This window comes from Erigeron canadensis, chromosome 9 (assembly GCF_010389155.1).
Source record: "Erigeron canadensis isolate Cc75 chromosome 9, C_canadensis_v1, whole genome shotgun sequence".
Classification (NCBI taxonomy): domain Eukaryota; kingdom Viridiplantae; phylum Streptophyta; class Magnoliopsida; order Asterales; family Asteraceae; genus Erigeron; species Erigeron canadensis.
The window spans coordinates 28,994,115-29,008,376 of record NC_057769.1 but is presented as its reverse complement, the minus strand read 5'-3'; the positions used below and the strand labels follow the sequence as shown (position 1 = coordinate 29,008,376).

At 31.2% G+C, this 14,262-nt stretch overlaps 1 protein-coding gene across 1 annotated transcript; it reads left to right on the top strand.

Annotated features, from left to right (window-relative positions):
• The first annotated feature begins 1,105 nt into the window (after positions 1 to 1,105).
• On the top strand, positions 1,106 to 3,733 carry LOC122581161 (transcription factor bHLH62-like). The gene is made up of 8 exons (XM_043753328.1): positions 1,106 to 2,142; positions 2,213 to 2,422; positions 2,507 to 2,572; positions 2,665 to 2,733; positions 2,847 to 2,918; positions 3,003 to 3,155; positions 3,242 to 3,320; positions 3,405 to 3,733. The coding sequence occupies exons 1-8, from the start codon at positions 1,324 to 1,326 to the stop codon at positions 3,440 to 3,442; spliced, it is 1,506 nt and encodes a 501-aa protein (XP_043609263.1). The 5' UTR covers positions 1,106 to 1,323; the 3' UTR covers positions 3,443 to 3,733.
• The last annotated feature ends 10,529 nt before the right edge of the window (positions 3,734 to 14,262 follow it).

Genomic DNA, 14,262 nt, shown 5'->3' with positions numbered 1-14,262 from the left:
TTGGTTACACTACATAGCTAGTCGAGTAGTTGGTTACATTACATTACCTTTTGCTCATAGTTGGTTACACTACACAACCTTTTAGTCATAGTTGGTTACACTCCGGTGTCATTATCCTTAAGTTTATTTTTGGCTTAACCGGATGGAAACTTGAAGTAGCCGGTAGCTTACATGACATAACCCAAAAAACAAAGGTGGTTACACTACATAGCTTGTCGATTAGTTGGTTACATTACATAACCTTTTGATCATAGTTGGTTACACTCCGGTGTCATTATCCCTTTATAATACACATGCTACACTATATAAACTTTATGACAAGAAGTTACTTGTATAAAATTTGTGTCTTGCCTGTATCTTTACTCATACACTGATACACACGCGTTCTTTACCAAGGTATTAATATATAAATCTTGCTGTTTTAAAAAAATTATAATTCATATATATTATTCCAAAAGAAATGATAAACATTATTGTTTTATTAATTATAAGCACATTTCATGTACGAGTAATTAGAAAAGTAGGAAACTATACGTGCATGGACACATATATGTCTTATTTTATTTACTTATGTAAAGATATTTCTTATTTTATGTAAAATTACTATACATATAAGTGGAAAAAGTTATAGTTTCTAAATTAGATATATATTTTGTTTTACCCGTCGAAGAAGGAAAAGAGTAGTCATGCAATTAGAATATAAGTTTCTTATTTGAGTAATTTTTTTTTTCCCCTAGTGCATCTCTTTAGGCTTATTTTAGACCATGTTGTACAAAAATTAAGTAAGGTGTCAATGATTTTTAACCAGAATTTTCTGGGTTAATCATATGTGTTTTGGTATTTTTTTTTGTAGTTGAAACTTGAAAGCAAGCATCGACCAAAGGGATTTTTATGATCAGTACAATTTTACGAATGATTGGAATCTAACATTTCCAAATAAGCAATAAATACTTGGTAATATTTTTTATTCAATATTTTTTATGTGAAAAAAAAAGGTTCAAAGGGGGACAACTTCTTTATTCTTTAATCTTTTCTTTATTGCTTCCTGTTCACTTTCCTTCCTCATCTTTTTCCAACTTTCTTCTCTTTTTTTTTTTTTTCTTATGCTTTTCTGTTATTACCCAACTGGCCCCCAACTGCTCTCTAACACATACATACATTATACATACACAAACACACCTTAATCTTTCACACACTTGAGTGACTTCCAAGACCCAACTATATTTATATATATTTATCATATATACACATCCTCAAAGTTTCAATCTTTCTTCCATAATTCACTCAAACACACAATACCCACTTGAGGATATCTGATCAAAAATGGAAAAAGATGGTTTTTTTAATGCCCATCAAACCAATGGAATTGGAATCCCACAAGCCTGGAATTCAATCTTTGGAATGGAATTGGAAACCCAAGTTGGTGAAATGAATTCTAGCTCAAAACAGAATCCCAATTGCTTTTTTAATGGTAATTGGGATCACTCTGTGGATCAGAGCGATCCCTTTGAATCGGCATTGAGTTCCATTGTCTCGTCTCCGGTCAGCTCACACCCCGGGATTCCAATTCCGGGGCGTGCCATTACAGGAGGTGAGAGTGTAGTTCTAAAAGAACTTATTGGCAGATTAGGAAGTATATGTAATTCTGGTGAAATATCACCAGAATCTTGCATTCAAGGAAATAATAGTACTAATACATCATGTTACAACACACCGTTGAATTCGCCACCAAAGCTTAATCTTTCAATCATGGATCATCATTTGAACAAGATTCCGGGGAATTTGGGAATTCCCCGGAATCACCAATTACCACCTGCACCATTCCCTGCAGATCCTGGGTTTGTTGAAAGAGCTGCAAGGTTTTCTAGCTTTGGCATGAAAGAATCAGAATTCCCTCAAATGGTGGAATCAGGGATTCCATCTTCTGCTGAGAAGAAGTTTAGTAGTAGATTGTTAATGTCTTTGAATCAAGAAAACAACAAGGAGTTGGATAATTCCAAAGAGGAATCATCTTTGTCTGAACAAATCACCGGAATCGACAAAGGTCAAAATGTAAATGCTAATTGTAGAAAACGAAAGGCCATTTCGAAAGGGAAAGGAAAAGAAACCCAAATTAGTACTTTGTCTGCTAAAGATAACAAGGTTAGTTTATTCAATATTTTTGTTGAACATTTTTTTGGGATAAATTAAAGACCTTTTTCGAAATTTGCAGGCGGAGAAAGAGGAATCAGATGCAAAAAGAAGCAAGTCAGATGAAGAAGGGAATGGAATGGAAAAAGAAAAAGAAAAGGAAAAGGAAGAGGGGAATAAGAATCCGAAACAAACAAAGGAAAATGCGAAATTAGCAGAGCCACCAAAGGACTATATTCATGTCAGAGCAAGAAGGGGTCAAGCTACTGATAGTCATAGTCTTGCAGAAAGGGTATTTTCCACTTTCATCATTCTATTTCGATTCTGTTCCCATATTTGTTTTCATTTTCTTATGCGTAGTATTCGGAAATTTTAGGTTAGGAGAGAAAAGATTAGTGAAAGAATGAAGTTCCTTCAAGATCTTGTCCCTGGTTGTAACAAGGTAAAAACACATTTTTTACTAAATAATGACATCATTTTATGAAATATGGTAAATTTTGGTTGTGGATATAAGAGGGAGTTTTTATTTTATAGGTGACCGGAAAAGCTGTTATGCTTGATGAGATTATTAACTACGTACAGTCATTGCAGAGGCAAGTCGAGGTATATAAAAAATCTAGTTACTAGTATAGTATTCGTATATCATAGCATTGCATAATATATTTTAGGGAATGCATATTAAGTTTCTTAAACGTTTTATGTTTATTTGCGCGTAGTTTTTGTCAATGAAATTAGCAACCGTTAATCCTAGGACAGATGTGAACATGGAAGCACTTTTATCTAAAGACGTAAGCTTTCATAATCTTTCTTAAAATGAGGCGTGATAACTTTGAGTTTTCAAGTTATTTAGCTTACTTTTGGCATGTTTTCAGACTCGGGCTTCCATGATGAATGCCATGAACCATTTGGATGCATCGGTTCAGCCATTTTATGGCATGGTTCATGACGGGCCAGAGAACCCATTGATGGCTATGATGCACCGTGCTTCAAACATGAAACCATCACATATTGATGGTTTTGGAGAAGTAAGTGATAAATTCATTTTAATCAACAAAGCGTCTTATCCAGCAATTTTTTGTTGTTGATTTTTGTTAAAACAAAAACATTTCAGGCTTCTGCGTTTTGGGAAAATGATCTTCAGAGTGTTGTACAGATGGGATTTGGCCAAAATCAAGGACCAAGCTTCCACGGTGAGTTGACTTTGTCATTAAAAAAAGTCAACTAATGTCTAATTAGTGATTTAATCTAATGTATGTACTCCTTGATTGATGCAGGAACAATAGGCACGGGCCAAATGAAAGTTGAACTATGATATCAAATTTGTTGACTTAATTATATAGGCCGTTAGTCAAGAAGAACATTTGTATAGAGAAAGGAAGAAGACATATCTTCACCTGATATCTTATTTTTACAAAAAAATTTGTTTGTATAATCCTAGAACTAATTTCTATAAGTTTATCGTCGCAGTGGTGGGAGTACTATAAACTATGTAAAATGTTGTAACATGTTTGCAAGGGTTGATGGGAAGAAAGAGCCTGCAACCTTGTTTTTTTCACATAATTTCTTAACATTATGATATAAATCTAATCATTATTTTTGCTTATCTCAACAAGTTTCATTACTTATCTTTCTGTATGCGTCTCCAACATATATCGTGTTATCACCTTTCGTGTGGGTCTGGGCTCTAACAAACGTATTTGGCCGGTTCATAGCTTTGCATATATCATTGAAAGATTAGTTAGTTATAAAGGACTGATCCACAACATAAGCACCTAGAAAAAATGATCCAGAATAGTACTCGACCGTTGATTATGCAGATAATTTCGTACACTCTTAAGATATTTTTTTCAAGATCCAATAAGAAATAGCAAATTTCCTCAATTTTCTGGCCCACCCCACATAAAAAATAAATCATATTTGATTTTGAATATGATGGTGATTTTTCTTTTCAGAGGTGTCTTAATCAGGGGCAAGAAAATTGAAATTTGCAAGAGAGACTTAACAATAAGAAAAGATGGTGCTTTTAGAATGAAGATTAGATAGTTGAATTTTGTTATTCTTGATTGTAAACCAGCTGTTAGTGGGGACTTTAACTTAACTCTATAATGGAACCCAAGATTGACAACCCTTTCATCCCACTTTTCTTTTTCTACCCTGAATGACAGCAAAAGAAGAAGAAGATAACCGACTCATTATCGGTCACTCACTGACCGGTCCACAAACAACATAAGAGAATGTAAATCACGTAACACTATAGTTAAAAGGTCCACTCTTATGTTGTGTGTCTCTCACCACCATGAATGAAAACAATTAGAATAAAACTACTCCCCCAAATGATACTTTATTTCCCTGTACTATTTATAATAACAGAACATTGTACATTTGTTCTTAAACTTGGTAATATGACCTATATAGATATAGGCTTGCCCAATTTCAAGGGTAAGTAACCTTAAAGTTGGAGTACTAATTCATTTACAAGAATGTAACTATGATTTACGACAGTATTATTTACATTAGAATTGTATGAAGCTAGAAATGAAGTGTTACACTCTCATTGTAATATATCCATAATATTAAGCATAGCCACGCCCATATGTACAGACCCACAATTTATCTATGTATCCACATATAGTAACATGTTTGTATGTGTGATGTGTGTCGATGTATATGCTTGTATATATACAAGTATACTAAGATTGACCAACAGTAGTCCATACAAATGATAGTGTACAACTATCATGTTTTTTGCGGTTATTTCTTTATTAGCAGGTGATAATTAGAGAAGAAATGGTATGCGTAAAACACACGTAAAGTTCTAAGTAACCAAAGTACATACTATAGCGTTGTTAAAGATTTGGTCCAAAACCGCAAATTATCAAGACATTATTACAAAGACAGGAGAGAAAGCGAATCAAAATCGCATGTTGGGCCTGGTGAAGATCTGACTTTGGCCAAGGAATCAAAGACCTTTTTAATTGGCAATCATCTGCTTTAGAAACTGATGATGAAAAAAGAAAATCTTTTTGGATAAGTAGAATGTTTAAAGTAGTGGTGTTTAGATGTAGAAAGATACCCCTTAAGAGATAGACAGCCAAACTTTACATGAAAGCCTGGCTCCCAAATTCTCTTGCAACCTTCCAAAAAATCAACATTGGAATCCATATCACTTCACACCCTGTTTCTTTTTCTTTCTTTCTTTCTTTCAAGATAGAAGTTTTTGTTCCAACGATGATATACTCTTACACGTTTGAGATTAGATAAAAGAAAGTTTCAAACTTTCAGGTGCTAAGATTGTTAGCTAACCAAATAAGTAGACAAAATGCAATCATGTCATCTAAAATTCTGGTTCTTTAAGTTGCCCTTGCAAATTGCAATGTTTTAACCATTTTAACGAGTCTAGTTGGGCGTCATTCAATTTCAACAACAATTTACTATCTGTTCAAATGATTTTTTCAGTTTGTTTTTTGATCATTTATTTTGGTTGATGGGAGTAGTTCTAAATTAGAGTACAAGAGAATGTAACTAAAGAGATGGGTATTGGCTAATTTGATTTAATATCTACCAAACTGTAGTCGTGGCCAAATTTGTTGAAGAATGACATTGACAATTACATGAACTTAAAGTTGTCAATCTGGTGGAAATTGTAAAAGGAATGCCAAACATGGTCAGTTAAGTTCAATCCTCTGTCCGTCCGTGGTTGGCTAAATAATCGAAACAAGAGGGATCCCACATTGATTTGCCCACAAGCGTAGGCAAACATTAACGTTTTTTCATTTTTTAAAACATGGTTTATGTATAGTTTGGCCGAGTACGTGCGAGTCAGAGGACTTTCCATCCCCGGGTAATTCGCAAAGGGAAAATCTCATCCATCTAACGTTTACTCTTCGCACAAGGTTTAAAAGCGTTTTCACGCTGCAAGTAACTAACTTTTTTCAGACTTTGGTTAAAAGTGAATAGAAAGCAAGATGAATTATGATTAAGGGAGAAGAAAACAAAGAAAAACAAAAGGCATAAAAATAAAAAAGAGAACAGTTAGGGAAGATTGATTGAAGATGTTTCCATGTGGGGTTTCATTTGTTTATCATCAATTATGATGATTAAGGATGGTCCATTTACACCAGCCTGTCACTAATTATCTTTGCTCATATACCTACAAATCACTCTCTTTCTTCACTTTATGTCTCTTTCTTTCATCTTAGCAAGTATCCTTTGTTGCTTTGAACAATGTTGGTTTTATTTTTTGACACCTTTTCAGGCCTAATTTTTATCTAATTTCATAGTGTCCATCAATGTAACAAATTGACTTTATTACTTTTTATTTACATAATTCTCATGTTAAAAAGTTCATAAAGGAAGTTTGGACATTCTAGTAATAGTTGATTAGTTTTGTACTACCATCATTATGTTTCACCAAACAATTGCATTTGAGTACGAGTTAATGACACTACTTTTTCTTTAAAAGGCTTCTGTCATCATTTACATAGTACTATTGCAGAAGCTACATTTCAACTACCCAACAATATTCCTGAAATTAATATGATAATCTTCAAAAGAAAGAAAATAATTATGGTTAAAACCTCCCTAGGTACACGGATATAAAAAATGGTCGTGGGATACCTGATTAGGCCGGCGTAGATCTCAGTCAAAGACTCCACCTTACAAGGTAACATGAACAACGAAAACTTAATCCATTTATTCGTTTACCAAAAAAATTACACAATAACTTCTATCCATACTAGCTTGCAACGCTACATTCGCATTCTAGCTATTGTTTCTAGGTGCTTGGTGCAACTTCAAAATGGCAAAAATCGTCCAACTCATAAACCGGCGGACTTAAATTACTCACACATCGTCGATATTACAACATACAAAATTACAAAGAAACTTTAATCAACTAGCTGATTTCCAGGTATTATAGTTTAATAAAGGAATCAGAACAGTTGTTTGACTACTATGAAAAAAATCCTACAAATCCCATTATTTGATTTCACAATAAATCTCTAACCATTTTTGTTTATATAAAAATTGGAGTATATATGTAGTAGTTGTGAGGTACTAGTAAATAATGAGGTGTAAGATTGACTACTAACAACTCATTTTGTCTCATAGACTGGATCTACAACAAGCTTACATCTATGAAAGACTATTTCAACACTAATACGAAAGAATGTGTAATTGTGATCTGAAGGTCTTGGGCCAACCCATTCCTTTAAGATTTTTGGAGTGTTACAAAATGAAGAGAAAAAAAAAAAAGTCCTAATCAGAGGATAGAAGAGTCATTTTAGACTCATAATTACTAAATGAGGATGATTTTACCCACGTTGTGTGTTAAAGCAAAAGGTTATCATATTACTTTATATGCAAGTAAGTATACATTTATGAGTCATGATTGAAGAGATATAAATAAGGATCCAACACAAAAGGTTTTAACCAAGCAACCAGTGTGCACATTTGCAACACACTTCTCTTTTACAACAAAATAATTTTAGGCAAAAATGTAAGTCAACATTGCCACAACTCATGCAAATTATTAAATGGCCACTTATATACGATTAAACTTTTAGAATTACTTTGGTTTTACATAATATTCCCTCTCTCAATTTACATGTCTTGATTGACTTTTTGAAGTTTTTTTTTCGACTTTTGACTTTATTTTTTTTTGTTTTTATTATATAATACTCGATTAAAATTATATCAATGGAAATGCATGTGAACGCCAATTCACATATAAATTTTTCATTAATTATCATATGATACAAATAAAGATATTCAAGGTCAAATTTAAAAAAGAAGGACTGATAAATTCTTTATTTCTACACCAATCCACCCTTGTTGATAAAACTGAAAATAGCTCATAACTAATGTCTTCCATAATCTAACCTCTAGTAAGATTTGAGATGTCACTATCATGGTCCATTCCTGTCTCTGAGTACTGGCAGGAGAAGTTTTCTTAAAATTTCCACTATTTTTAAAAGAAGAAAGACAAAGGGAAAAAAAAATGGTATTATCTATATTAAAAGTATGAATGGTTAGGATTGTTAGCTACTTTAAATGTACATCTCTTCTGGTCCAGTAGTGTAATAATATGTACTCTAATTTGGTCCCAAAGTAGGAGAGATATGCTTATCAAGAAAGACAATGTCACAAGCCACTTGTTTCATGGTTCGTTCTATGTTGACATAATAAAATAGACTAACCTTAATAACAGGTTTCAGGAGGCTACATACAAATTAAGATATATAGTATGTGAACCGTACCCTTCCCTGTCTCGGCCCTAGCTCGTCTACATATCGCCTCGACGTCCACTTACGATTATTTGCCCTTTGGTTTTTTTGAAGTGACTTCCAATAAGAATATAGATGATCTTATAGCTTTCATATTCCGCATTTTATAAATATCTATGTTTTATGTCGTTTATATTGGATATTTGTAGAGGTATCAATCTCGACTCATATAGATAAAGGTCATAAAACTTGGCTAAGATGAAATAGACATGACATAATTCTTGTTTTTTCGGTATAATGTATGTTAATATCACCCAAGTGGTCATGATTTTTCAATAATCACATCCATTTAAATTAAGAGCTTTAATAGGCTGCCCAAATATGTATTTGTCTATGCCAGTTTCTGCCAAATGTATGTCGGAATTTTGTTAAACGACAAAAGTATTCTTAAGTCTTAATTTTAACAAATTAGAGGTACGGATGACAATTTACATGTGAAATACCACCCTTAACTTTTATAAAAATATTAACCAACAATTAGATGATGTTCCCATTTCCTTTTTTTTAATATCATTTCTTCAAGTCACTTGTCTTCCATTGTATCTTCATTTCTCCAAGTGAATGAGACTTAAAATCATTTCTCTTTCAACGTATACAATCTACCCACAAAACTTAAAAAAGTGCACCGTAATGCTTTCTACGCATGAAAGTGGTAGGGGATCGATTTGGAACTATGTAAAAAGTTTAAAAGGCATCTAAGTTGGACAAGACAACCAACCTACAATATTGGGGCCTCTAACCTTTGCCAAATTGACTTTACATATATGTTTCATCAAAACTTCATTCACAATTTTTTTTTCTTTAAATTTTCGATCAGTTGGTAAGAAATCTCTTTCTCACTTATTCAGACTCCCTTGTACGTGCCTCAACATTTAAAATGTTGAAAGTAAATTAATTTGTATCAAGCTAATTATAATGAGTTAACAGCTTGAAATTTTCACTCATATTATTATCTTTGCGCCAGTGAAATTGTGAAATTTTCACTCATAGTTTAAAATACTATAAAATACGTACATGATTACTCTTTTATACTAATTTCTTTCTATATAACTAAGAGATGATATAAATATGCTTATGTGACACTTTTTTTCAATGACATGTAGGATTTTTGCTTACTTGTCAAATTGTAAAAAATTTTGCTTATTTTTGGTATTTTAAAATTTAACTTAAAACTTAATATTAATAATAGATATCTATTATGTTTTTTTGTACTAATACGTATTTTTTATATAAACTTTATTTTAACATTTTAAGATATATACCAAATAAAGATATAGTTAGCTAAGCAAAATTTATATACAATTTTAATTTAATATAATAATAATATGATAATAGATATTTATTATGTTATATTTTTCACATATACGTTTTTTTAATATATTTAATAGTTTGATGAATGTGTAAGTTAGGGCGCCCTACGTAATTTATATATCTAGAATCTTGAATAACAGACTTAATATTTAAACAGAATTAATGGTAATGATTATTTAAAGTCTCTATTTATATTGCAACTTATTAATTATGTAAGATTTTCAATGCATGATTGCTACGACTTTATATATAAAAACTTAGGGTATGTTTGGCGAAAGTAGATGTAGCTAGTAGCTGATAGGTGTAGTTTTTTGTTGGAGTTGTAAGCTATAGCTTTTCACCAAAGCTGTTAGCATAAGCTTTTACTTAATAAAAACGTTTGACATGATAATTGTAGCTGTTATTTCAATGTATAAAATGACAAAAAATGACAAAACTAAAATGTAAAAAAAATGTTGTCTTATGACCCGTAAGTTTTATAATTTAATACTCATCGTCTCAAAAATCTCTTTTGATAGAAGGTGAATCAATACTCAATAAATATGTATCATATATTTATTCATGTACGGGTAGCATGTAGCAAAAATTGTATAAAAAAAAAAATCAGACAAATTACAAGCACCTTATAATATTATACATAGTACATACATTTACATAAAAACAAGAGCACACACAACATATTACATACACACACAAAAGATTTGTATACCAGTACCACTTTACCACATTACCACCCACTTGATTCTTATCCATATAAAACTAATGTCTTCTTCACCAAGTACAATTCTAACCTATATTTCTTTTTCCTCATATTTTCTCCTCATATATTCAAAGAAACTAATTAAATTACTCTTTGTTTCTTATGATGAGCTCTGAGGTGGATGAATAATATCTAACCCTTTCAAAAAAAAGTTCAATTCTCAAGCTCGAATGCACAGTCCAATTCATGTTACCCATATGGTGAAATATAAGCCATCAGTTACTGGGTTTGTTTCTTCTACGATTCTTCATTATTTTTATATTTTTTTCGAGGATACTGAGTTAGATACAAATATACATACTCAATATATTTGTAAAAAAGACTGAAATAAGAGATGAACGTGACTACAAAAGAGAGTCAAATAAGGTTGTGCTGTGTAATTGATCTGGTTCTATTGTGTTACGGGGGTATATATGTAATTTAAAACAATAAAAGCTCCTACCACTAAAAGCCACAAATGGAACGTTGCTTCAATCAACATTTTGTAAAAAAACTTTTAGTGTCAGAATAAAAGCTCGAACTAATCCTTTCAAACAAAACTTCTAAAGCTCCATAAAAACTTCTTAAAAGCTTTTGCCAAACATGCCAAACATGCCCTTAGTTTAAAGTTGATAGAACTTCTTCTTTTTTTTTTTTTTTTACATATATGGGTAAAAAAATACAATTAACTTTTTTAGAGTGTTAAATCTAATTATTTTTTTGTCACATTTAGTTGGTCTTATATATAATTTGGTTTATTATTTGATAAAATAACACTTACTTAACATCAATAATATAGTTTTCGCCCTTCGTAACTTATCTCTTTATATTTAATTATTTTTGTACGATCGGAAATAGTTTACTACTTTAATATAATACAAAACTATATTATATTGATAATTATATCTAATATTTTATAAACCGATTATATAGTAAAATATATGTTAAATTACATATTTACTTTATCAATTTCATATGCATATTTTGATGTCTGCTTTTATATTAGATTTAAATCTCCTGCGTTCGCTTTTATATCTCTTTTTTGGTTTTTTTCCCTAGAATTTACGTTATGTTCCTTTCAGATTATACATACATAATACGAGTATATATCATTAAGAACGCTTTCCGTCTTATTATGAAGTTTATGAGTAATTAATACAATCAACCTTTTTAAAGTGTTGTATCCGAATATCCTTTATTACATTTACATGGTTTTCTATAAGATTTGATTTATCATTTGATAAAATAATACTTATAAGTAATTAGTAATTATTTTATTCTCATGGTATTTCATCCATCAAACAGGTTTAATCTAGTATGTACTATACTGTACTATAATAATTTGTGCTACTTATCCATTATGCATAACATACAACCATTACAATTAAACAGTATCATAATACAGTAAGAAAACCGCAATTCCCTAAAAGTTATAAATACACGATAAGATGAATTGAAAATTTTGATGTAGAATATAATTCACCTTTAATTAAAATAATAATAATAATAAAATTTTGATGTAAATATATAGATATTTTCGTTCAATACTTTCAAGAAAGATAAGATTGTGATTTGAACTTATATCTTTTAGCTTAATGGAATATTGGAACATTGATGTTCATTGTATCATCTCGGTTTGCAAAAATAGAAAAGCTCAAGTATTAAATTTAACTCAATCGCCTCGGTCTCATTTTCACATTACTATATTTGTATGTTCGAAAATAGTTTTCCTCTTTAGATAACTAGCGATCAGTTTTGCTATGATACAATTATTATATTGTGTTGTAAGTTTGTTTTAAAAAACAAACTGTTAAATATAGAATATTGTTTTTATCAGCAAATTTGAATTAGTGAAAGATCACTAAATTATTATCGTGCCATGAGTGGTAGAACTTAACATGAGAAAATGCACCATTAGTGAAAAAATATCTCTTGATCCAACATGAAAAACTTCATTTTTTTGGTTTTATATGGGACTTCATAACCTCCCTATTATTAAAGGAAAATCACTTAAAAATGAGGGTCGTTGGCTTTAAATATAGAACTAAAAAGACTTTCTACAAACTGATATTACATTAAATACATATACATCATACTTTTTTTTTTTTTTTGTACACAAATACACAATAATAAAAATGCTTGAAATTAGTTTCGTCCCTATCCTATCCTAACCTTCGAAGGCCTCTAGTCGATTTTAGAATGTCACCATCATGGCCCATTGCTTGGTTTGGGCTGCATTGACGTTTCTTTTTTATGAGTTCGATTTAATTTTATATTATTTTGAAAATTGCATGTAATGAGAAAATATATAATTATTTACATTTTCCGAACTATTAAGTTTTATGATGAGTATATATGAATTTATATAAGATTAAACTCATCATATGGCACCTCTCATTATCACATGCAGTTTTTACGATGATAATTTAATGGTGAAAAACATGCAACATAAAAACTGTGTACATGACACAACAAAAAGAAAGGTTAATATAGACAAATAGAATTTTTCTTTTTTTTAACATCATATATAGGAAACAAAATATGCAAACTCTTACAATTTTTCAGATAATATAAAATAATATATCATCAAAATGAAAATGGGATAACATACATTAATAAAAAAAAATATGAAAGGTTAGGATTGTTACCTACTTTGTTGCTATGTTGTGGTCCAGTAATAATAATAACATACCAAAATTAATTGGTCCATATAGTAGCCAGAGATAATGAGTGATACTTATCAAGGAAAACAATGACACAAAGCTACTTGTTTTATGATTTGGACTCTATTAACATGAAATAGATCTCCAAAGTTATAACAGGATTCTAAAGATCTCCAAAGTTAGTATGTGACCACAGTCTAGGCCTCCTTGGACTATTGACATCAAAGCCAAAAAATAACCTTCGGTTGCAGATTCTAGACTGTAATTATCAAGGTCTGTTATGTTTGTTTTGCGTAAAGTAGAACATAGTCTAGCTCGGTCCGGTCTTTTTAGGACCACTCATAAGCAGGTTTCTTCTAGTCCTGTCCTTCAAAATCACAAGCCGGTCCTTACCACAAGGCGCTCATCAAGTTTTGGACTTTTGGCCTTTTGGGGTCCATATTCGCTTAAGGTCTGAGCTGCTGTTTTATTCATTCAATTAAGCTATTCAACAACTGATTACATAACATTTTGCCATATGAAAGTTGGGGAGAATTTTTAGTAAATTATCTGGTTATAGTAGAATAGGAAAGATTCCAGTGCCTGCATGTATGCATACTTTTTGTAGTTTGATGCAACAGTAATTTTGATGCATATGTAGAAGAAAAGAAGATTCATCAGAAATATGTTACTCCCTTTTTATTCCTTAATATTCCATTTCTTTTGAAAGTACCATCTATAAGTTATGTTAAAGAATTTATACAGTTCTAAATTACAAATTATTATATGGGAACCACATTTTACAGTTAATTGAATGCAAAGAGGTACCCATTTCTTTACACACTTTCAGAGAGTGGCCTCATCATTTTATGGATTTTCATCTTCGCTTCCCCACCCCAGTGTAAACAGGCCCCCCACAATCATCTCGTCTCTCTATGTATATGGGCAGAACCAAAAAGCGAAATTTTTAATGCACAAGACAATGTTGTTAATTGTGATAGCTAATAAAAGGCCAATTGTGTCTCTAAAATGTGGCACTGTAACTCGATCTATGCAACAGGACCGACAAGTGAACCTTTAATGGCTGGGACAACTATGATAACTGTAAAGAGTCAAAAGTGAAGACTTTTTTTTTTTTTTTGTCTCTTAACATGTG

Coding starts and splice junctions, on each gene's coding strand:
- LOC122581161 (XM_043753328.1), top strand. CDS start 1,324: ATGGAAAAAGATGGTTTTTTTAATGCCCATCAAACCAATGGAATTGGA. Junction 2,573..2,664: donor TTGTCCCTGGTTGTAACAAG/GTAAAAACACAT, acceptor TTTATTTTATAG/GTGACCGGAAAAGCTGTTAT. Junction 2,734..2,846: donor CATTGCAGAGGCAAGTCGAG/GTATATAAAAAA, acceptor ATTTGCGCGTAG/TTTTTGTCAATGAAATTAGC.